At 42.5% G+C, this 22,235-nt stretch overlaps 2 protein-coding genes across 3 annotated transcripts; one reads left to right on the top strand and one right to left on the bottom strand.

Annotated features, from left to right (window-relative positions):
• Positions 1-160: 160 nt before the first annotated feature.
• bola3 (bolA family member 3) lies at positions 161-2,631 on the bottom strand. The gene is made up of 4 exons (XM_030377735.1): positions 2,427-2,631; positions 2,163-2,286; positions 740-828; positions 161-471 (listed from the first exon to the last, which is right to left on the bottom strand). Exons 1-4 carry the CDS (start codon positions 2,460-2,462, stop codon positions 406-408), a joined length of 315 nt encoding a protein of 104 aa, XP_030233595.1. The 5' UTR covers positions 2,463-2,631; the 3' UTR covers positions 161-405.
• Positions 2,632-3,638: 1,007 nt separating this feature from the next.
• Positions 3,639-21,806, top strand: LOC115559117 (polycystic kidney disease protein 1-like 2). Of its 2 annotated transcripts, XM_030377797.1 has the most exons (41): positions 3,848-4,203; positions 4,973-5,131; positions 5,231-5,419; positions 6,195-6,305; positions 6,446-6,593; positions 6,737-6,966; positions 7,064-7,477; positions 7,600-7,727; positions 7,896-8,019; positions 8,106-8,301; positions 8,430-8,541; positions 8,633-8,774; positions 8,966-9,199; positions 9,416-9,558; positions 9,677-9,856; positions 10,165-10,302; positions 10,506-10,652; positions 11,144-11,268; positions 11,549-11,669; positions 11,897-12,025; positions 12,454-12,679; positions 12,862-13,052; positions 13,134-13,364; positions 13,514-13,615; positions 13,786-13,964; positions 14,362-14,508; positions 14,623-14,822; positions 15,008-15,234; positions 15,350-15,566; positions 16,174-16,640; positions 16,796-16,892; positions 17,175-17,315; positions 17,479-17,664; positions 17,867-18,197; positions 18,638-18,771; positions 19,634-19,761; positions 19,931-20,091; positions 20,476-20,686; positions 20,885-20,986; positions 21,070-21,201; positions 21,430-21,806. In XM_030377797.1, exons 1-41 carry the CDS (start codon positions 3,861-3,863, stop codon positions 21,580-21,582), a joined length of 7,476 nt encoding a protein of 2,491 aa, XP_030233657.1. In that variant the 5' UTR covers positions 3,848-3,860; the 3' UTR covers positions 21,583-21,806. The 2 variants fall into 2 exon arrangements, 1 of the variants encoding a protein (XP_030233657.1); XR_003979425.1 differs by lacking the exons at positions 19,634-19,761; positions 19,931-20,091; positions 21,430-21,806 and having other exon boundaries at positions 3,639-4,203.
• Positions 21,807-22,235: the final 429 nt, after the last annotated feature.

Here is a 22,235-nt window from a genome sequence, read left to right as displayed (position 1 = left end):
CTAAACTACTAATTTATATTTGTTGCGGAACTGTGCAGACTTTGGGGTGAGGAAATGAAGGTAAATACTAATTGTGGCTCAGACCTTGTTCAATTCCATCAAATGACCCGGGAGTAGGCGTACCGCGATTGCGTGAGATTGATTTTACTCGTAGAGATTGTTTAAGGGCCTGTGCATGCCTTTATACACTTTATATAAAATTCCACAGTAGCTTTACATAGAATATAACCACCACCATAACCATGAGAACAACAAATGATTACTTAAGATTGCAAATAATGTTACAATATTTAATTATAGTTTGTAATTACCACCATAGTGGTTGTTAAATTATAAATATACATATTACAATTGTACATTTCAATTTACACTGGGTTTGTGGGGGAGATGGGAAGATGGCTGATTCTAAGGTTGAGGGACGTCTGTAAATATTCTTAATCCATGCATTCCTGCAATTTCATCCTTTAGAGCCTGTGGATGAGAAACATAAACGTGTTATTCAAACAAATAAATTACTATAACAACAGGTTGTAATGCCAACATATGTTACTGATGTGTTATGGAAACCATTAATACTAAATTCTTTCTTTTGCTTCTATTCCTCACTTTTTAAAGCAACATGTAATACATTTCCCTTTCTCTCATGACAAATACAAGACACAATCACCGGCAAGTTCTTATAGTAAATATATAAGTGGAAATCCAGTATGAGAAAAGCAGCTTCTTAGGATGGTTTTACCTGGTTGACTAGCTGGTGTTGTTGAATGACCCTTTTCCCTTTAAACTCATTGGACTCTATGTGTACCTCATACATGGCACCACAACCACCTATGGATGGAGCACAGACGCAATCAACATCTTGTGGCACTCACTTGCTCCCAACACACACACACACACACACACACACACACACACACACACACACACACACACACACACACACACACACACACACACACACACACACACACACACACACACACACACACACACACGATAAGGACAGGCAAACATGGTATTGGATTCATTGAATGTAACAGCAAATTCACAACAGTGATAACAAAACAATGACATTAAAACCTGTGTTCTATGAAAATCTGACACAAATATCTCACTAATTAATCCAAAACAGTTTTAATCAACACACAGAGCTTAATTTATGTTACAGGCTGTGCATTTTTGACAAGGAAGGAAGTGATACGTTGTTTATTCCCATTAGGATAATTACTTGGTCCTTACAATTTTATGGAAATAAATAGTGTCACAAATCTGAAAATGAGCCTGTGGCATTTAGATAGGTCACTAAAAAAAAAAAAAAAGGTGACCATTTCTTTATTTTTTTTGTATATGCCTTACAGAGGGTAATGTGATAATTGTGATCCTGGTATCATATATTGTGAAACAAAGTTAAGACTCATAATAACCTACTTTAAGGTCTAGACGAGAGGAGGCTGCTTCATGTGAACATACTGGTAAAGATGTATTGTAACATACATTATAAGCAGACATTATAGACTAAGGGAGCTTGGTCTATTAAGAAAAACAAATAAATTCATGACGGATTAGTAAATGGCCCTGGATTGTTTTAAGTGAATGGAACGTCATATGGTGTGACAGTCCATCACGTTTGTCAGGGTTTTCATATCATCTGTCGTCACACCATTGTAACTGAACTACTTAGATAAGAAATAGTCCTTCATGGCAAGAATAATTGATGCAAAGCAATATTGGCATTAAGTTTTACTTTTATACCCCCAACTAAACCATACAACATAGGCTATACGGCAATACGTTCATTTTCGAATTGGTGTCCGAGAATTGTACTTTTGAGAGAAACTAAAAAGAGGGACGAATATCTTCAGCCAGAAGTACAACAGATAACAGTATACCTGAATAAGCATAGCTGCATTGAAATTTATGACATTTAGATTTCGAAATAGTCTGGTCCTTCAGGGCTTTGTGAATGACCAACAATGACTTTTTGGGCGATGACATAAGCAGCCTTGGTCACGTATCTGAGGCTGAACTTGCTTTCATGTAGATACAACCATAGGCCTACATTTGAAATAGCTCTCGTTTTGGATGGATGAACGATAATTGTTTTGATCAGTCAGATAAAATACAGAAGGGTGAGCATACAATACCGAGGAATATGGACCTACCCGATATATCCACAACTTTCAGAGAAGACGCCAAGGGAAATTTCTCCTTTAGTATCCGAGCAATGCGACCCTCTCCGTCTGTTTGGGAGGATAGGCATCTCCGTATATGTAGAGCTAAGCCCCCCTAGAAAAGAAAAGTGCCAAGATAATGAGACATTGGGTCTCTGTACTGTGACACACTAATACATTGTTATAATCGCCACCATGTTACATCTACATTTATCATTGAACGTTACGAAACAAACGTTTCAGAAAGTAATTTACTTGATTCATACGAAGAAACCGGGAAACACAGATCATTGCTGCGGTTGTATGATATATGTATGTATAATATTTGATTTTACTCAAAACTAAGAAGAGGATCGCCTGAGAACAGCTAACTGCGTGTTAAGTCACCCTCAGGCGGTAGTAACAGCACATAACAAAACATTGTCTCATAAATATGACGCAAGCGGATGCGTGCATGGCAGCGCGCGAGACGGAAATAAATAACTTCCGGCCGTCTGGGGATTATTCAAAGGATTTGCCAAATTCAGTTGGCTCTATTACGTAATTGAAATCCGAGATAACCCCAATTCGTAATGTCTACTAATGAAACCAATGGTGCTGAAGGGAATATATAGAAAGGCTGGCATAGAATACAACATTGCATTACGTACTCCTCGCCCTCTCTAACCTCCGTATACATACATGTAAAAAAAATATGTGTTGTAGACCTATGCCAAGGAAGCTTTTCAAATATAATACAACTTTAACCAGACTATTGAAAGTAGTCTATATCTACCTCTTACCCTAAATAGCATTGCTATAGATCAGGGGTCTCAAACTCGCGCCCGAGGGCCAATTGTGGCCCGCGTGATGATACTTTGTGGCCCCTTACTTGACATCAAAGTTCAGTGTTAGTGCGGCCCGCACGTTGTTGTCAATCACACACTTTTGCTGATTGGCTTGCCACGCTTTTTTATCACTTGTGATAGGGTGACCAGATGTCCCGGTTTTGCCGGGACAGTCCCAATTTTGAGTTGCATGTCCTGAGTCCCAACAAAAGCCAAAGGACGCTAAAATGTCCCGGTTTCCACCAACCGCTATGAAATGTCCCCTGTTGTCAGCGATTACATAGCCAACGTGATCTAATTATAGCCCGATCATTAACTTAGATTTGGTCAGTTGTGCTACTTTTTTTTGTGGAATACTTGATGCGGCCCAGCCTGACCCAGACTCTACCTCCAGCGGCCCCCAGGTAAGTTGAGTTTGAGACCCATGCTAAGATAGAACAACTGTGGAGCTGTCCTGCTGTCCCTTTCTTGTGCCCATCATGTTCAAAATAGATCTTCATCTTTGCTCCTAAACGACTCAAATAACAAAGATGTATACAAAACATTGACTATAAAATTACATTTCCTATCCAGGTAAACACATCAATTAGTGGACATTTGAAAAAGAAGAATAGCTTCTGCTATCTCTCCGACCAGTTGTGAAGTGCTAAATCAAGCTGCCTAATGCTGTTGACAGTGGTTTGTACCTATTCGTTCAAAGCCCAGGCTTTGTGTTCAAGCATTTGAACAGCCCCACACAATGCCAGGCTGACAGGGGGAGGGCTGTCAAGCAGTTATCTGAAAAGACGGATTGTGTGTCCCAGAAATGTGACGTCAGTGCCCTTTAAAGCCCCTCGGTGAGTCAGTGGACCCAAAGTAACAGATGCAAGGTCTAACGACAGAGATGGCTGATGCTGTGTTCTCTGTGATGCTCCTGATGAGTTTCTCACTTAACGCTGTCTCCTACGCTCAGGATCTGACAGACATATCTTGCCCAGATTCCCAGGAGGCCTTTGACGGCTCCTGTTATGAACTGGTGGCTCTGCAGCGTCCCTTTCTGAACGCTGAGAGTTGGTGTGAACGAGGTGGAGGGCACTTGGCCTTCATCCTCAACGATGAAACACAGCAGTTCCTTCAGAAGCACTTGGACCCCGGAAAGGACTGGTGGCTTGGACTCGCACCCGCAGCGCCAAACCTCACACTCGACTCTACTGCCGGCAATGAAAGTAAGTGGCCATTAGATAAACAATTATGCATGGAGTTTTGCTGCACCGCGTAATTGTATCATAGATATATTGGTACTTGATTCATGCCTGAGGGAAAATTTGGTAAAATCATCAATAGGTAAAGAATACTAAGGTATGACAGATTTCAGAACAAGGAAACAGTTGGGAAAGTGTCAAAATGCTATCTGCCGTTGGGAGGCAGACAATTACTACAAGATTTTGTATTTGTGAAGATCAGCAGGAGACAATATTTTTAAGTAAAAAATAATCATCATTCGGTGATAGATAATGAACAGAATAATTTTTCAGTGCCTATCTCTCAATGCAGCATGGCTGTCTGCACTACTATTACGATGTCTGTTTACTGCCCATTGTTGGAAGGCATACACATTTGCCTATCTCCCTCTAGCAGCATGCATGACAGGAGAGCCTGTGCTAATTTAGCAGACGTTCCAAATGGCTTTGGCAACAACAACGCCTGATTTGTGAGTGTTCCTTTTGTCCCCCTCACAAAAGACACGTCGTAACCATCTTTTAACCATGTCACTTGTAACCGAGATAGCCTTTAAGGACCCGTTCCTCAATGACCCCCATGGGGAAGATGTGAAAGGCAGGTGCTAACTTCTAATATTTTCGTCATTAAATTGGTTCAAAACAGGACCTGCATTTCCTGACTTGGATCAATCAAGTATCAGCAACATTTTAATAATTAATCAGTTACTCATTAATTGATCCATTGCTGTTGTCCTCCGCTGATTTCCTTCTTCAGGCTCTCTCTCCTGGCTTGATGGCTCCGACATCAGCTATAACAACTGGGTGACAGACCCTCATGCAGACTCGGCCTGCGGACATGTCCTACGAAACTCAGGATTCCAGTGGGAAGCCAAAGTTAACTGCAGCCAGGATCTAAACTTCATCTGCCAGTTTGGTACGCATCAAATATGTATTATTTATATGTAAAGAATAGACAAGGTCAAACGATTTGTAGAGCCCTGTAATGTGTTGACAATTTCCTGTGTTTCCCCAGATTCTGGGAGATCTATTGCGTGTGATGGACTAAACGCCACTTTGCAATGTGGCTCAGGTCAGGTAATAGAGATAGACGACAGCTTCTATGGCCGTAAGACAATTCACTACTGCAAATCTAAAGAAACCTTGTCGCCTGCATCTTCCAAAGAGGATTGTAGCTGGATAGACGTTGTGGATCCAGTGAAAGGTAATATTTCTTATTGATACATCATATGTTTATTTAGCTATTATGACAGTTATGTGTAAATGGAGAGTGAGTCAGTATTATATACTCCTAGGTGGAAGCATACAATGGGTAAAAAAAAAATGGGCTCAGGATAATTAGCTATCAAAGAAATGGATATACAAGCATAATCAAATGGAAGGCAGCTGTTTCACTAAGAGCTGTTAAACCACACAAACAATGCCTCTATATATCAATTGTTCTGAGCATAAGAACGATTGTGTACACAACCATTGCACTGAAAGGCCGGGCAAGTTATTCCTGATGAGGGACATGGATATGGGCATTGTGGGGAAAATTGTCTCTTTTGTGTATGCATTTCAGAAAGCTCTCCTCCATTTATAGGGGCCACTCTTAATAGTAAGTTAAAACATAAAAAACAAAAAAGATGACTAGACTGCTGCCAAGACTATACATCATATCTAATGACATTCATGAAGTAGAATATACATTGTGTATTTAATATCGTTAGCCTCATAGCATCATAGTCATATTTTAATGTTCATCTTATTTTTACTGTCAAAATTGCTTAAGTTAAATAGGTGACTCAGGCAGAAAGTGATTAGGCAACGTGAATCAGTAACATGGGGGAGTAGAGTGAGGTTTGATATCACCATTGGCCAGAATAGAATTTAGGCCATTATGCTACGAGACTAACGATATGTGTACTATTCTACCACAGTGAGAAAAGAGCTTGGATTGCACAGTGCAGCTGAGGAAATTGGTTTTGTCCTTCCAGGTCATTGTCATGGACTACAGGCTTGCCAGGCTATAGCAGACGTAGGGACTTTCGGGGAACCCTGTCCTGAACTGGGAAGTTATTTGTCGGTGGAATACCATTGCAAAGATGGTATGATTCGGTCTATGGTTTTTATGGTCATATATTTTATCATACACTTGTGTAAATATATAACTATAATGCTGGGTTTTGGTTTGAAAACAAATTTCAGATGTAATGATTGATAGAAAAATATGTATGTATTTTGGCAGGCCTCAACTTGTTAATGAGCAAGCTGGCTGCTGTCTCCGACAACGTCAATATCACGGTGAAGTGGCTCCTTCATCCATTCGAGGGGAATCTGACTTGCACCCTAAATGCAGGAGATGGACACAACATTGACTCCTACACTCCTGAAGAGTGAGCAGAACTTTGCATTTTAATCGTTAATTGGGAAAAAAATGTCAATATGTTATGTATTATTACATATGTATTATATTTATATTAGCATTATTATCAATACAAAATATCCTTATTGTATTCATTATTTGGTTCTCTTCCAGAGTGGACAGTAGTGTTATGCACAAATACAGCAAGCCGGGGGTTTTCACAGTGGGGGTGGAGTGTACCACCAGCGACTGGCATGTCACTGCTCAGCGAGTCATCACCATTCAGGAGTCCGTTGGTGAGTTTGGTGTCATCACCTGCTACAGCCAAAACCTGTCCACAGAAGGTACTGCATGCCAAGCTCTCTACGGGACGACGCTTCAACTCCACGTCGTGTTAGAAGCCGGTAAGCTAACATCAAGGTTATCCACTTTTACAGATAACCTAATACAGTAGGCATCCTAGTGATGCAATTACTTATTATTATCATTGTTTCCATACAGGCACAAATGTGAATTTGGAGATCCAGAGTCGGGGGACAGTGGTGGCAAATTTCTCCTCGGTTGAAGGGGCGATGGGACACAACATCACAGTGAGTGCAGAGGTGACCGAGCAGCTCGGGCCCGGTTGCCATGACGTCACTCTGCACGCTTCTAACGCAGTGACGCCCGCGGGGGTGTCCACAGAGCTGCGTCTGTGTCTGGTGGAGCCCGTGGACGGGCTCAAGGCCTCGGCCGTGGCCGAGGAAGACGCGTGTCCACTGGACACCTCAGACCTGGCCCTCAGTGTTTCCCTGGAGAGGGGGGCCCCTGCAGAGCTCCTCTTCTCCCTCGCCTCACCCTGGGATAACCGGACGGAAACCAGGGAGATGCTGAATGCTAGTTTACAAGATTATCATTTCTCAGACCCAATCAGAGGTACTCCAAACCTAAACACACCAAAAAAAGGATCAATGAAATACAACAAATAAACCACAACCATCGTTGTACAATTGCCAGTGTATATAATAGGATATGCCTCTTTGTTTTTGGTGATCTAGCACTTAGAGAAGTGACTATAAAAGCCACGAATTTGTTTTCTGCTGCGGAAGTTGACGTGGACCTTCGCAGCTTGATCAAAGCGTGCAGGAATAATTCTGATTGCTCGGCGGATGACGACAGAGGCACCGTATGTTCACCATTCTTTTACCACACTTAAACGTGTCCTTTTGTCTCATTGAAGCAGCTCTTACAGTTATATGTATTCACAGCATGACATATTTGTGTAGTTTCAAGCAATTTGCTGTTGAAATATAAAGTAGTGCCTGTTGATACCGACTTAGTTTTTAATTGTTAGTATCAGCTAGAGATCAGTGCTACTCCGGATCCTGCAGTGGACCATGCTCAGAGTGTCCGACTCACAGGCACTGGAGCAGATGCACTGCTATCCAAACAAGGAATGGCATTTAAGTGGAGTTGTGGTAAGTAGTACAACACTGTCTTCTGATTGATGGAATATCTTCACTGGTTTTTTTTTCAATTGTTTCATTTATTCTGATTCATACAGATGGAAATTGCAGATGCAAAGATGTCACACGTTTCAAACGTCGTATTATCAGAAAGCACTGCCTTCCCAATCCATTTGAGATGTTAAAATACACTTTCACTGTGAAGAGGAAGACATGGTTTAGAAACTGTGTTGTTACCTCTGCATCCAAGTGCATCACTGTTACACCAAAGGAATTCACAGATGTTACTATTAGGTAAACTACAACCCATTGACACAATTCATTATGTACAACATATGAACATGCATTATACTGTATATATACACACATAAATATATCAATATACACATGCTAAACTATATATGCATATTTGTTTTTTGCAGTTGTCCCGATTGTGCATCCATAGATGTGGACAAGCCTGTAGAGCTCAGTCTGACTTGTGTAGGAACCTGCCCAGAGGTTGTGTGGAACATTGAGGACCCAAAGGCCCCAACGGTATAAGGAGAACACACACAGGTTTAACCAGGAACAAACTGTAATGTAGAGTACCTTTCAGGATTGGTCAATATGTGAATTTCTCTATCAGGGTGAGCTCCAAGACTGCTATACCAGAGCATCAAGGAGGCCATTGATAGAGACACAGGATGGTAACACTAGCTACACAGTGCATAGCCAACGTTTGAACGAGGCAAAGGACGCATTCCGCAACATCACTGTTATTGCCTATGGTATGTAAAATCATGTCCTACTACACTTAATTAACAGCAATATTCAATGATCAAGAAACATAACTTTATTGTTTTTTTCTGCATACTTTCACGTTTTAAAAGTAACTTGATAGGATTTGAAACAAAGTATGTCTCAATAGAACAAAAAACAAGAATCCCAAGTTCACTTGAAAATGTGTTCTGGTTTTAAGGTAAGACGGACCCAGGCTTTGCCATGTATACTTTCCCAATACTGAGTGTTGCGCCGACGGCGGCCCCTTCAACCACCACCTCACAAATTACCAGCGTAGCAGCCCCCGACCCCAGCCCTTCCTGTGTCATATCCCCACTGTCAGGGACCGTGCTCGATACGTTCGACATCTCCTGCAAAACCAGTTTCCCCTGCACTGCAAACAATTGTCTTTATTGCCTGAAAACAAAGCAAGGTGAGCTGGGTTTTTGTTGCTTTTGTTCTTGATTTATCTTGACGGTTCAGGGATGGATGCCAATTCTGCATTTGCACATATTAAAGATGTGGAGAAGGGCACCTGCCAAATAATCCAAAAATGTCCATCCAAGTGAATAGCCTGATTGTAATTGAATGGTAGTGAGTATTCATTGAACTTGGGAGTTGTCAGTGATTAAGGCTGTCCTGGTTTTAGGGCAACAACTCAGATGCAGCGACTCAGATGAACTGAAGTCTGTCTCCCTACCCCTCGGAGATAAGAACAATAACTACAGTTTGACAATGGTGGTGACTGTGAAAAATGGAGATAAGGACAACGACATGACAATCACCACTCAGGTTTGTCTTCTGTCACAATGCATGCATCTTGGAAGAATGAGTGGACCTTCTTTCTTTGGATGTAAAATACACGGGCTTACGTCTTGAAAACTGGTCTGGTTCTTTGTTATTCTGCAAGGTACGGAAGAGTGATACCGCCTCTTCGGTGGACTCTCTGCAGGCTGCCGTCGCGGGTAATATAGCTCAGCTGGAGGCGCAGGGTCTTCTGACAGGCGCAGTCCTTGGCCAAATGTTCTCCTCTATCTCTGACATGCTCAATGCGGACGCCACTGACGATCAGAAGGGTGCAAGACTAAAGGTAGAGTTACTCTATGTTAATAGGTTGGCTATTCAGGTTGACTGCTCCCTGCTAATAACTGACCAATCAGGTTCTTTCTTCCCTGATTGGTTCTGGGAATCCATCTTGCCTTTCAATCGCAGGTGTGTGCATGGATTGCTTGCTTTTACAATCTTATTCTCTTCTGCTCCTTTTTTGCGCTCTCTCACTCACTCTCTCTCTTTGCAATAGTCAAATTTTGCGACAGCAACTTTAATTGTGCAGTGTATATTTTTGTATATGTATATTTACAGTAGACATTTAAATGAAGCCTGTTCCCTCTCCTGCAGCTAAGGGAGCAGATGCTGAGCACAATGACATCTGTGCTGTTGGATTCTCCCAGCAACAGCTCCCAGGAAGTGTATGTGACAGCCAAAGCAGTGGCAGGCCTCACCAAAATATCTGATGAGCTCAGTCCTTCAGCCCAGGTACACATTGGTGTGCAGTAGAAGGTTTGTTGTTTGTTTGTTGTGGTTTGTTGATGGGACATTTATTGTTGCCAAATGAAAATTACACAGGCCAAAATGTATGCCATACCTTGACGTTTGATTTTAGAACGCTCCAACCAATTATATTTGGTTTCAAAAGTAGAAATGACCATAGGCCTAATCGTACCTGTCTTGTTTAACAGGTAGAGGCCAGTTCTCTTTTGGCAGACCTCAGTTCGTCCCTCCTCTCTATTAACGTTTATCCACAAGATGGTGATGAAGAGGAGGTTTTGGAAGCGGCCACACCAATAGTTGAAGCAGTCAGCAATATTTTGAATGTTTCACCAAATGTAAGTACACTAACTCTCCTTCTTTGAGATGCTTAAATTTATATTGCTGGCCAAAACTCAGATTTAAATATGCCTATATTGGTGACCCATAATGGTTTCTAGGCCCTTTAAATGTTTTGTGCTTTATAATACTTTACCGCTATCTGATCTTGATTTCGGATTGGACACCCCGTGTCATCGGTACTGCAGGCCAAGTAGAGTTTAATATGAGAGAATGTGTTGAACTCGCTGTACATCAACAATTATATATGGTCCTATTATATGTTAGTACATCCTCATAGGAACAGCCACCTACGATAACATTATAACTCAGCCTCACCTGTCGCTTTGGATAAGAAATATCTGCTAAATGGATATATGTAAATGCCTAAATGTATGCTGGAAAGTGTGTTTTTGCCTGTATGACAACATTGTTTTAATTTTGTCATAACTCCTCAGAATACACTAGGCAATAAAACAAAATAATTATATATTTTTTGTTCCTCCCTCAGAAAATCGTTTCCGATATTCTTCTCACGGGAATGAACAATGTCCAGAGTGCATTGTTAAATGGCAAAGAAATAAACGAAGGACCGGTCATCATTAGCTCTGGTCACATCAGTCTGTATGTCAACAGGTAAGACACGATGGTGACCAACCCCAGTATGAATTGCAATGGAGAATAAATATTTGTTTATATTAAAGCTGCAATAGCAATATTTGCTCGCCCCTCTTCATTTTGATTACATTTTGTTTTGATGAGGCTCATGGCTCTCATGCCTTCAGCTCTATAGCAATGGCCAGTAATCAAATGCATGAGAACCTTGAAACCTCAATCAAAACAAGGTGGGGCGAGTAACCACTGCTGATTGCAGCTCTGACATCTGGATTCTAATGCCCCTATTTGCTGTCTCTAGAGTGTCTCCAAAAAATATACAGATGCAGAGTATCGCTTCCAATGAGAAGAGCTCCTCGCAATTTATCTTCCCCTTGCTACCTGTCGGTTTGCTCTCTCCAGAGGAGCCTGTGGATGTTAGAGTGAGTGTTTGTGTTCTTGTGTTCCTCACGTTGTTTACCCAATGACAGCTGTGTCCTGATCTTTCTATTCATCATGACAGTGATGTTGATTCAATCGATCACTCTCTTGATATGTTTTCTGTAATTCTCAACGTCTAACAACAACATTTGTCTTGACAAGACCTTTTCTAGAGGAGATTGATAACATGTGTTTTTGTTCTGCTGCTTTTTCTTTGGGTGGCATATAGATGATGAGTTTTGAGAGGAATCCTTATCCTGGCGAAGAAGCCAACATCACTGGCACCGTGGGATCGGTCTCCCTCACTAAATTAGATGGCACAACTATCCCTGTGGAGAACTTGCCCAACGAGATAGAGGTCAGGCCAACTCACCCGTTGGATATTAACAGCCATTTGAATAAAATCGTATATCTTTTTACCACTGCACTATGATAAAAGAGAGTCGTTAATCCCATGAGGAAAATCCCGCTGTTACAGCAGCAATAATAGAAATTCATAGAAGTAAATCCTGGCAAAATAAATAAACAAAATAACAATAAGATAACGCAAGATATATCTATTATATGCAAATACGGCTGGCTACTGCTGTTAGGAGAGCAGTCCAAGAATTTTTATTTGAGGAAATACATTGAAAAATACTATAAGTATGTATTTACAGCATTCTATTGACATATTCCTATTGCCAGGGAGAACCAAAAGCTGCCTGGTGTGCAAACATGAAGAGCCAATGTGCATGCAGTATTCCCTGGACATCATAAGTGTGTGTTTCCTTGGTGTTTTGACAGATTATCCTGCCCAGACTGGAGGAAGAACAGCAGATCAGTACCCTTCTGGACCTGGGCAACTTCAGCACCTTAATGATTGATGTGCCCTCTCCAGAAGTGACCCTGGTACTTAGAATTAAGCCTTCTGAAAACATCAGTTTCAAACTCCTTTTGGGATTCGGCGGCTATCCCAGTGAAGAAGACCATGTAGCTCAGATCCAGATGCCCCTAGAGGGTTCCCCAGAAGGTACACAAGGGCAAATGAAACTTCCCCTAGAACCATGAAGTCACATTTCAAGCTAATGTTCTGTAGTGTATTTGCATATATGTGTTTGTGTTTGTGTGTGTGAGTGCGTGTGTCTGTGAGTGTGTGCTTGCATATAACATGTGCATGTTTACATTTAACCACATTTCACTATTCTTACACAGAGGAATCATACATCTGGGTGCTGGGGCCAGAAGAAAGAAAAGGACATGTGGGATTGCACTACCTCGTGGTCAAACCCATTGTGGGGGCTGGGGTGACATCCATCAACGCCACTGTATCTGTCTCTTCCATTGCTGCGCAGTGCAAGTTTTGGAATGACAGTACATCAGCCTGGAGTGAAAATGGCTGCAGGGTGAGGACCAACTACACGATAGCATCTTATTTTTACCTTACGTCCATAAAGAGGACCTATTAAATTGCATCTATTTTGCAGGTTGGTCCGCTCACCACATCGTTGGTCACCCAGTGCCTCTGTAACCATTTGACCCTGTTTGGAAGCTCTTTCTTTGTCATGCCTAACATGGTGGACGTGTCACGGACCGCAGAACTTTTTGCCACGTTCACCACCAATCCTGTAGTGGTGTGTTTCGTGGGGGCCATCTTTGTTGTGTATCTCCTCGTAGCTATTTGGGCCCGCAGGAAAGACATTCAGGATTTAGCTAAGGTGAGCCCCACTAAAAGTGGATTTATTACGTTTTTTGTTGTGTATCCATTAAAGTGGATTGAATTGACTTTTCTTACGATAGATGGCGTTGAGAGATTTTAAAGGTGTTTCTTTTCTGGGACACTTCTTGTGCTTGTCTCAACATTTAGGTGAAGATAACAGTACTGGATGACAATGACCCGTTTGCTGAGTATCGCTACATGTTAACTGTGAACACTGGGCATCGCCGGGGCGCATCCACATCCTCTCAGGTGAGTGGGCCCACCTCAGCCCCTCTTTACATAAAAGAAGGAAAAACAAAGCCTGTTACACATCACATCCCACTGGTCCAAGACTCTTTGGATGGAATCGGTCCCCCCCATGGGATATATCTATTCATTTTATGTATATATATATATATATCAACATCTGTGTGTTATAGGTGGCAGTTACCCTGCAGGGTGAGGAGGGAGAGAGTGAGCCCCACCACCTCACAGACTCGGAGAAGCCCGTGTTTGAGAGGGGGGGCATGGACATGTTCCTGTTGACCACCCCCTTTTCCATCGGGGAGCTTCAGAGCATCAGGGTCTGGCATGATAACTCGGGGGAACACCCTGCTTGGTATGGACGCCCCAACGCAACAAACCAATGTTGAAACGGGGAACCGTGTTACTGTTACCATAGCAGCAATCACCTTTGGATCAAACAATTATTTGAAGCAATGTTTAGAGCGCCCGTGTCACTGTTGGCTATTTATTTTGGGATCATTTCATATATGTTCATATTAATTAGAAACTTTTTTGTTATTTTGTTGAATCCATAAGCCTACTTGAGTTAACACGCAAAAAGTAGAAGGTATTTGTTTTGCTCTTTGTTACAACAATGCTAAACATCATTTTAATAAGTGATGGCTTTGAAAGTGAAAATGTGAGTGAAAAATAAGCACATACGATTCTTGATTCTTGAATGAGATTCTTAAGAAGGCATATGGAATGGATGGGTTTTTGTTTATTTGAAGGTATATCAACAAAGTGATGGTGCAAGATCTGGAGACGGGCCAAAAGTGGCATTTCTTGTGTAACTCATGGCTATCCATAGATATGGGAGAGTGTACTCTCGACAAAGTTTTCCCAGTGGCAACAGAAACGGACTTGAAGAAATTCAGGTGAAAGCAGCCATGTTTTTAAGTTTACACTAAAGCACATAAGATCCATTAAGATGCATCCTAAGTGACCATTACATCCAATACACATTGGTCATTATTTGTTGTTCCTTCTAGCAATCTGTTCTTCATGAAGACTGCCAAGGATTTCCGTGACGGTCACATTTGGTTCTCTGTGATTAGCCGACCACCCTGCAGCACGTTCACACGCGTCCAGCGAGTCTCCTGCTGTTTTTCCCTACTGTTGTGCACCATGCTCACTAGCATCATGTTTTGGGGCATTCCTACAGATCCATCGGAGCAAACGATGGACCTCGGTAACTATCTATTCACAAGCACACGTAAACAGAATCACACAGCTCTGAGAATATCGAAAATACATACACGAGGGTAGGATTACTGATGTCAATCGGCTTAGACAACAATAACGTCTCACTCACTACTACTCCACATCCTCAAAGCTGAACATTTGGATGTTTTCTTTCTCTGTTCAACTTCAAAGGTCACATTGAATTCACATGGCAACAAGTTATGATAGGATTCCAGAGTTCAATCATTATGTTTCCAATCAACGTCCTCATCGTGAGCATCTTCCGAAACACTCGTCCGCGACAGAGGACCGCCCAGACAGACGCCTCCAAGCAGGGGAAGTCTGGGGGAAGAGTGGGCCCCTCGCAAACCTCCCCGCAGAAGCAGCTCAAGGACATCTCACCCGACACTGTGATGAAGGTATAGTCAAACAAAAGCCGGATTATCAGTCATGCAGAGCAATGTTTTCGAAAAATCGTATTGCTTTGCAGTATGTGCCACCCTAACCCTAACCCTCTTTTTGTCTTCATTTCAGGACATTAAGAGAATCGCTCAGTCGCTCTCCAAAGCAATGAAAAGCCCACTGCCTGCGCTGGAGCTGAGGAGCGGTCAGCCAGCGGACATCAACACACTGCTGTCTTTGGTGGAGGACATCATTAGGAAGCAAAATCGAGTGGGGGGAGAATTCTATTCTGATGCGTCTAAAAAGGAGGCCTCCATGATTCTCACTTTAGGGGCTGTGAATCTACAAGGTATTGTTCAGGGTATATCGGTGAAACTTTGTTATAGTTGTGCAGCAAATCATTCTCTTTTCATTCGACAGTTTGTAATGTGTGTATATATTGGGTTGGACTAACTAGCTCATCATCTTAAATTAGATCTCACGAAACCTTCATAGTGATTAATATGGGCATGTTAATCACCGGAAGAGAATGGGCCTTTATCCTCAAATTGTAATATGAGGGATGGCAGCGGCTCAGGAGATAGAGCAGGTTGTCTGGCCTCTGGGAGGTCGCTGGTTCGATCCCATGCTCCTCTTAGCTAAATATCGAGGTGTCCCTGAGCAAGACACCTTACCCTTACTTCTCCCGACGAGTGGGCTGCTACCTTGCAGGGTAGACAACGCCGTCGATGTTTGAATGTGTGTATGAATGGGTGAACGTGAGGCACTAATTGTAAAGTGCTTTGAGTGGCCGCAGGTCGGAAAGGCATGCCCGTGCCCATAATTAAAATCATGAGATACACTTGTTCGTCCCTACTATTACACCTCTGTGATTAAGGCATATCCCTCCTGATTGAAAACTGTGCTTTTGCCCCGGCGTCACAACAGTTTACTTTTACCTCTCATTTTCCATACAGAAACCAACCTGTGTGGGAGCCCTGAGAAAACCGCGGATGGCGTCCAGAAAATGAGCAGCAACAGCCAGTATCTGTACAGGCAGCTACGTCACGTGGAGAAGGAGCTGTGCCTGCTGGGAGCGTCCCGTTTCCCGGACCCCGGCGGCTACAGCAGGGCAGTGCAACAGGTCCAGGGCATGAAGGGTCTGCTGGAGTACCACCTGCCCTCCTCTAGCCAGCCGCCGTGTCCCTCCAGCCCGGAGGAGAGCCTGCACGGGGACGGCGGCGCCAAGGGGAAGTGCTGCCAGGGGGGGCTGCCCTGGTGGTTCGTGTTTGTTGGCTGGACCCTGGTGGTGGCGACCAGCGGCGTGTCGGGCTACTTCACCATGATGTACGGGCTGACCTACGGGAAGGACCGCTCCATCAGCTGGCTCATCTCCATGGTGGTGTCCTTTGTGGAGAGTCTGTTCATCACCCAACCATTGAAGGTGCTACAGAAATGCAAATAATATATATACATCGATAAAAAAGTTTAGATGGAAATATTAATACAATAATATAGAGAGAGAAAAATTATAGAATATATAGATTTTTGCTATATTGTAGATAATGTATTATATAATGTTATATTTTCCTGCAAAAGGTTCTTGGATTTGCTGCCTTTTTTGCTCTGGTTCTGAAGAAAGTGGACCAGGAGGAATACGGGGAACCTCAGGTGGAGGACACTCGGAGAACTTCAGGTATGTTTTCAGTTAAAACCAGAGTTTGTTTTTATTGATGGAAATAAACACGTTGGGAGCTATATATAATGGGCAGATTCTACTCTTTTTTGGAAAAAATATAATCCGGCTTGCAAAAATATTGGATGTGCTTGTTGTCTCCTTTCTGTTATTTCCTTTTATGTGCAGAATGCTGCTGTTATTATTAATTTCATTTCTCCTCGTTAAGCTCCAGCTGGGTTTGTTGTGTTGGGTTAGGAGCAGCCATGATGAAAGGATGAACCACTTTTTTCTCTTTTACAGATGATCCGGATGCCGTTCGCACAGCCAGGAGGGACAGCAACTGTAGTTTCTACCAGCCTCCACCCCCCACCGACATAGAGAGGATGAAGAGCAACATGATCAAGGAGCAGAAAGTCTATGCTCTCATTAAGGAGATCCTCGGTAAGGGGAAACACACACACATAGAGACGGGCGTGTTTGTTTGTTTGGGTAGGACGGATGGCTGTCTGGATAGATGGATGGACGGGTGGATGAAGATGGATATAATGAATATCTTAGGGAGATGCTGCCTTAAGAGGTACTCAATCGATGTGTGATCATGCAGCTTACGCTGGATTCATGTGGATGCTGCTGCTGGTGGCCTACGGTCAGAGGGATCCAAACGCCTACTTTCTGTCCCGGCACATCCAGCGGAGCTTCAGCCAGGGGATCTCGGACACCATGAGCATCGGCGACGTGTTCGTCTGGGCAAACACTTCTTTGCTGAAAAATATTTTCGGATCGCATGCGGGTAAATCATTGCGATTGATCCATATCCATTTTTATTATAGGGCCTAGAAAGATTCGGATTTGAATGAAAAATATACTTTAAGCAGACATGAAGGTGTATGCGACTTTCTTTCTTTTATGTACATGTTGCAGAAATTATTTATCATTTCATTTTACTAAGCGTTTGTAACGGCTTTGAGTTTTTTGTTTTACATCCATCACAGGATTCATCACAGATGGAAACTCCAAGCTTGTGGGTAACGCCCGCCTCCGCCAGGTGAGGGTGCAGAACAACACTTGCCAGATTGACAAGTCCATGCGATCGGGCGTGCCGGACTGCCATGCCCCATACTCATGGGATGTGGAGGATATGGGTTCCTATGGTCCGTCCTGGGGCCCCTCCGGGAGCGATAATGCCTCGGAGGGCCTCAGCAGCCCCTGGAAGTACCAGTCCCAGGCTCGACTCAAGGCCCTGCCCCTCTGGGGGAGCGTGAGGCTGTACAGAGGAGGGGGTTTTGTGGTGGATCTTGTGGCATCCATACAGAACTCTACCAGGTAAGCCTGATAGGAACAGTGCATCATTTGTAGAGACAACATGAATACATTTGAACCCGTTTTGTATACATGCCATCGTGAAGTTATAGTAAACTATAGTAAATTAAAAAGCAACCTTTACTATGTAGACAGGGCCAATATAAATGAACTTTGAGGAATTTAAAAAAATGCTTAAACTGAACCAGTGATTTTGAAGCTAGGACAGGCCATTTTGAGAAACCAGCAGAGGTAGCTAGATGGTAGCTAGATTGAAAGTATCCATGCTTTCGGGATGTAAAGATAAACTTATGACAACCAACCAACTGCCTACCCTAGCTGTAAAGTTATTTTAAGATTTAAACTGTTGCGGCAACACATTTAATATATAATGGAGATATAATGTATATGTTTTCATAAGATACCCAGTTATACAATCGTGTTGTCATGTTGTTGTCTTTCAGAACACTTGGCTATCTATTTGACAACACTTGGCTGGATGTGTACACCCAAGCCCTGTTTGTAGAGTTCACCGTATACAATGCCAATGTCAACCTCTTCTGTCTGGTTACACTCATGCTAGAGACCACTGGCATAGGTAAGTCACATGTATATAGCCACTTGAGTTGCATAATAGTGCATAGCTTCGACATGCACTATGTGCTATACGATGTCCCTGTACAGCCGTCGTTTCAGTTGAAGATGGTGTGAAAGTTAATATAAAGCACTCTCACCTGCCTGGTCCTTCAAATTGTTGAGGCGCTTTACGTCTCTTAAAGGTCCCATGGCATGCTACTTTATGGATGCTTTAATATAGCTATTAGTGGGCCCCTAACACAGTATTTGAAGACATTCCCGAAATTCAGCCGTGGTGCAGAATTACAGACACTACGAGCCAGTTGCACATTGAGCTTTCCCCAAACCCGCCTTTTCGGTGTCTGTAGCTTTAATGCAAATGAGGAGGAGAGAGGCGGGTCAAGGAGGAGGGTTGGGGCGTGGCCCTGAGCAGCTTGTTGCCATGGTACCATGCGCTCACCCTAGGCCGTGTTCTGTATATATTCTAGAACACTCCGGTTGCTCTGGCGGGAATCCTGGAGTTCTATATCTCAATAAAAAATCTATATAATATTATAATCAATCTGAAGTAGACTGAACCACGACATGGAGGAGAAAGGGTTTGTTGCCCATGATTGTTGATCGCAATTGTCTCCCGCCGGAGCCTCGCTGCCTTGGCAGCGGGCAGCACTTAGGCACCACCGCAGGCAGCAGGCATCGGGCAGCAGGAAGCGGGTCTCAAGCGGGCGACAATCGCGGGCAACCACGAATTACACTGAATTCCCAGCTCTTAAATCTTACTGACAGCACATTAGGCATTATAAAAAAAAAGAAGCTATGAAGAAGCAGTGCCTTCAACGAGTGCAGGTTTAATTCTAATCAATATTGACTTTCAATGCGACCAGGAGCATTCCAGTTCCGGAGTGAGCTACAAACCATTCGTCTCTACCAATCTGCCGGTGGTCTTCACATCTTCGTCATGGCTTCTGAAGCCATCTACTTCCTTTTCATCTTTTATTACATGGTTATTCAGGTAAAATATTGTATCCGGACCGTAGACTATAGATAATAGAACCCAACCTTAATTTTGGTGTGTGGTTCTGTCTCCCCCCAACATGAATAAATGTTTTTTTATGTTTGAACAGTTGATAGCTACGCTATTCTGTTTCACAATCACAGGCTGTGTGCTTGTCTTCTCACAGGGAAAGCTCATGAAACAACACAGTTGGGCTTATTTCAGGAACAAGTGGAATCTGTTAGAGCTTGCTATCATTCTGCTCAGCTGGAGTGCCTTGTCTGTCTTCATTAAGAGAACCCTTCTGGGGAACCGCGACATGTCTTACTACCAGACACACAAAAACCAGTGAGTCATTCACAAACCGGTTTTTTTTCCTTTGATGAAAGAAAGGTGATGATTCTGCAGTAATTTATTAATGTGGTTACCTTGACATGTCCATGCTGTTGTCAGTTCAGTTATGTACACGGTGATGTGCGCCTCAAACTTATCTGCTTGTTATGCTACCAATGTGTCTGCCCATAAGGGAACCCATTGCACTCACAATGCTGCAAGGAGGGATCACTTTTCTGCGATCCTTCTCAAGGTTTCTTTCTTGGTGATCAAGGGAGGTTTCCTTACTCTTAGAATGCTTTAGGGGGGTATATCGTATAACATGGCCTGTGAAGGCCTTTGAGGATGATCGCTATGATATTAATAAAGGCATACACAAATTGAATTGAATGTGTGCAGATTTCCCAGTTTCCACGAGACTGCCACAGCCGATGCAGTGCTTGGGTACCTGATCGCCTTCCTAGTGTTGCTGGCTACGATCAAACTGTGGCACCTAATGAGACTCAACCCTAAACTGCACATGATCACAGCCACACTGCAGAGGGCCTGGACTGATATCTCCGGCTTCCTCGTGGTCATCACCATTATGTTCCTCGCCTACTCCATCGCGGTAAGGGCAAATGTGAATCTTTCACAAAGAACCCCTGTAGCTCATTGTTTTTCAAGTTAAAAAAAACTGTTCTGAATTCTGAAGAATTTTGATTGATTTTTAGCTGATATTAGTGTCCTTGACATTGTGCGGGGAAGCCTGAATTCCCTGTCTGGGATCTAAAAAGTCTATCGTACCATCTGGTCTTCCGTTCCTTAGTCGAATCTTCTGTACGGATGGAAGATGTACTCATACCGCACTCTGCTTGATTCGGCCTTGACCATGGTCAGCCTTCAACTAGGAATATTCAACTATGATGAGGTCAGTTGGAGATGATTTCCCTGTAACTCATTCAATATCAGTAGATTTAGATTCACTTAGATTTATCCTGTACCCTTCCTCAGGTTCTGAATTATAACCCGTTGCTTGGTGGATTCCTGATTGGCTCCTGCATTGTCTTCATGACTTTCGTGGTTCTGAACCTCTTCATATCCGTCATCTTGGTGGCATTCACTCAAGAGCAGATCCATCATAAGGTTTGTAATTTGCTCTTAAGGATTGATTGTTAGGTCTTAAACCAAAACTATTGCTTTAGCTTTAGCTAAACTATCCGCCCGTTTAAAATATTCTCACTCGAATGAATGGGTATTATTATCAGCCTCATAGCTAAGGGGTCTATCCCTGTGATTAGCAGAGGATCTGAAGGAAAACTACATTACTCTCTGTAGGAATGCTTTTCTTCTTCTCTTACTGTTGCTCTCTAGCCGTCTGAAGAGGAGGAGATAGTGGACCTGATGCTCATGAAGCTCTGCAGTTTGTTTGGAATTAAGTTTAAGACTAAAGGCGGTCCGAGTCAGGACACAGTTGTCTCCTCTTCTTCAAAAAATGGAGTCTCAATGATTTCCTCTATTGTCTAATGTATTCCAACCTTTAGAGACTAATAACATAATTCGTATGTACTAACATATATGTTATCAGTAATTATGTCTATTACAATTTGTATTTATCCACTTGTATAAGGCTATTATTGTTGCTATTGTAATTGATATTCTGAGAAATGATTGTTGTTATATATCATTATAGCATTATTAGCATACTATAGTCCTGTTTATGTATATTTTCTTACAAATAAATTGATGTTGCTCGAATACAATGTTTCAAAAACTTTACTCTCATTTTCAATCTCTTTGTTTAATTGTAGGCTATTTGATAATTCTGTAATACTAGTACTCCTACTGCTGCGGGCACAATACCCGTTTTTTTGTTATGTGATGAACCGATATTGGCTGTGAAAGTATATTTCTCTTAAAGGCTATCACTACTTCTTCTACCCCCAAGTCGCAATATAAATCCCACATATTGGGTGTCTATATACCCAACATTGACTCATATTTCGGCTTTATTGTTACTTTAGAAGAGCTGGAAGCATACCCTGTCACAATAATGAAAGCCTTTAAAACTTGACATGTTTTATCTCTGAATAATGTAGCCTAAAATTTAACATATTAACTATTTGTCCATATTATACCCCTACAAGGCAGACATGTTGTGTCTTTGAATCAACTACTTT

The sequence above is a fragment of the Gadus morhua genome, chromosome 14, assembly GCF_902167405.1.
Source record: "Gadus morhua chromosome 14, gadMor3.0, whole genome shotgun sequence".
NCBI lineage: Eukaryota > Metazoa > Chordata > Actinopteri > Gadiformes > Gadidae > Gadus > Gadus morhua.
The sequence above is the reverse complement of the archived record's forward strand: the minus strand, read 5'-3'. Positions and strand labels throughout refer to the sequence as shown.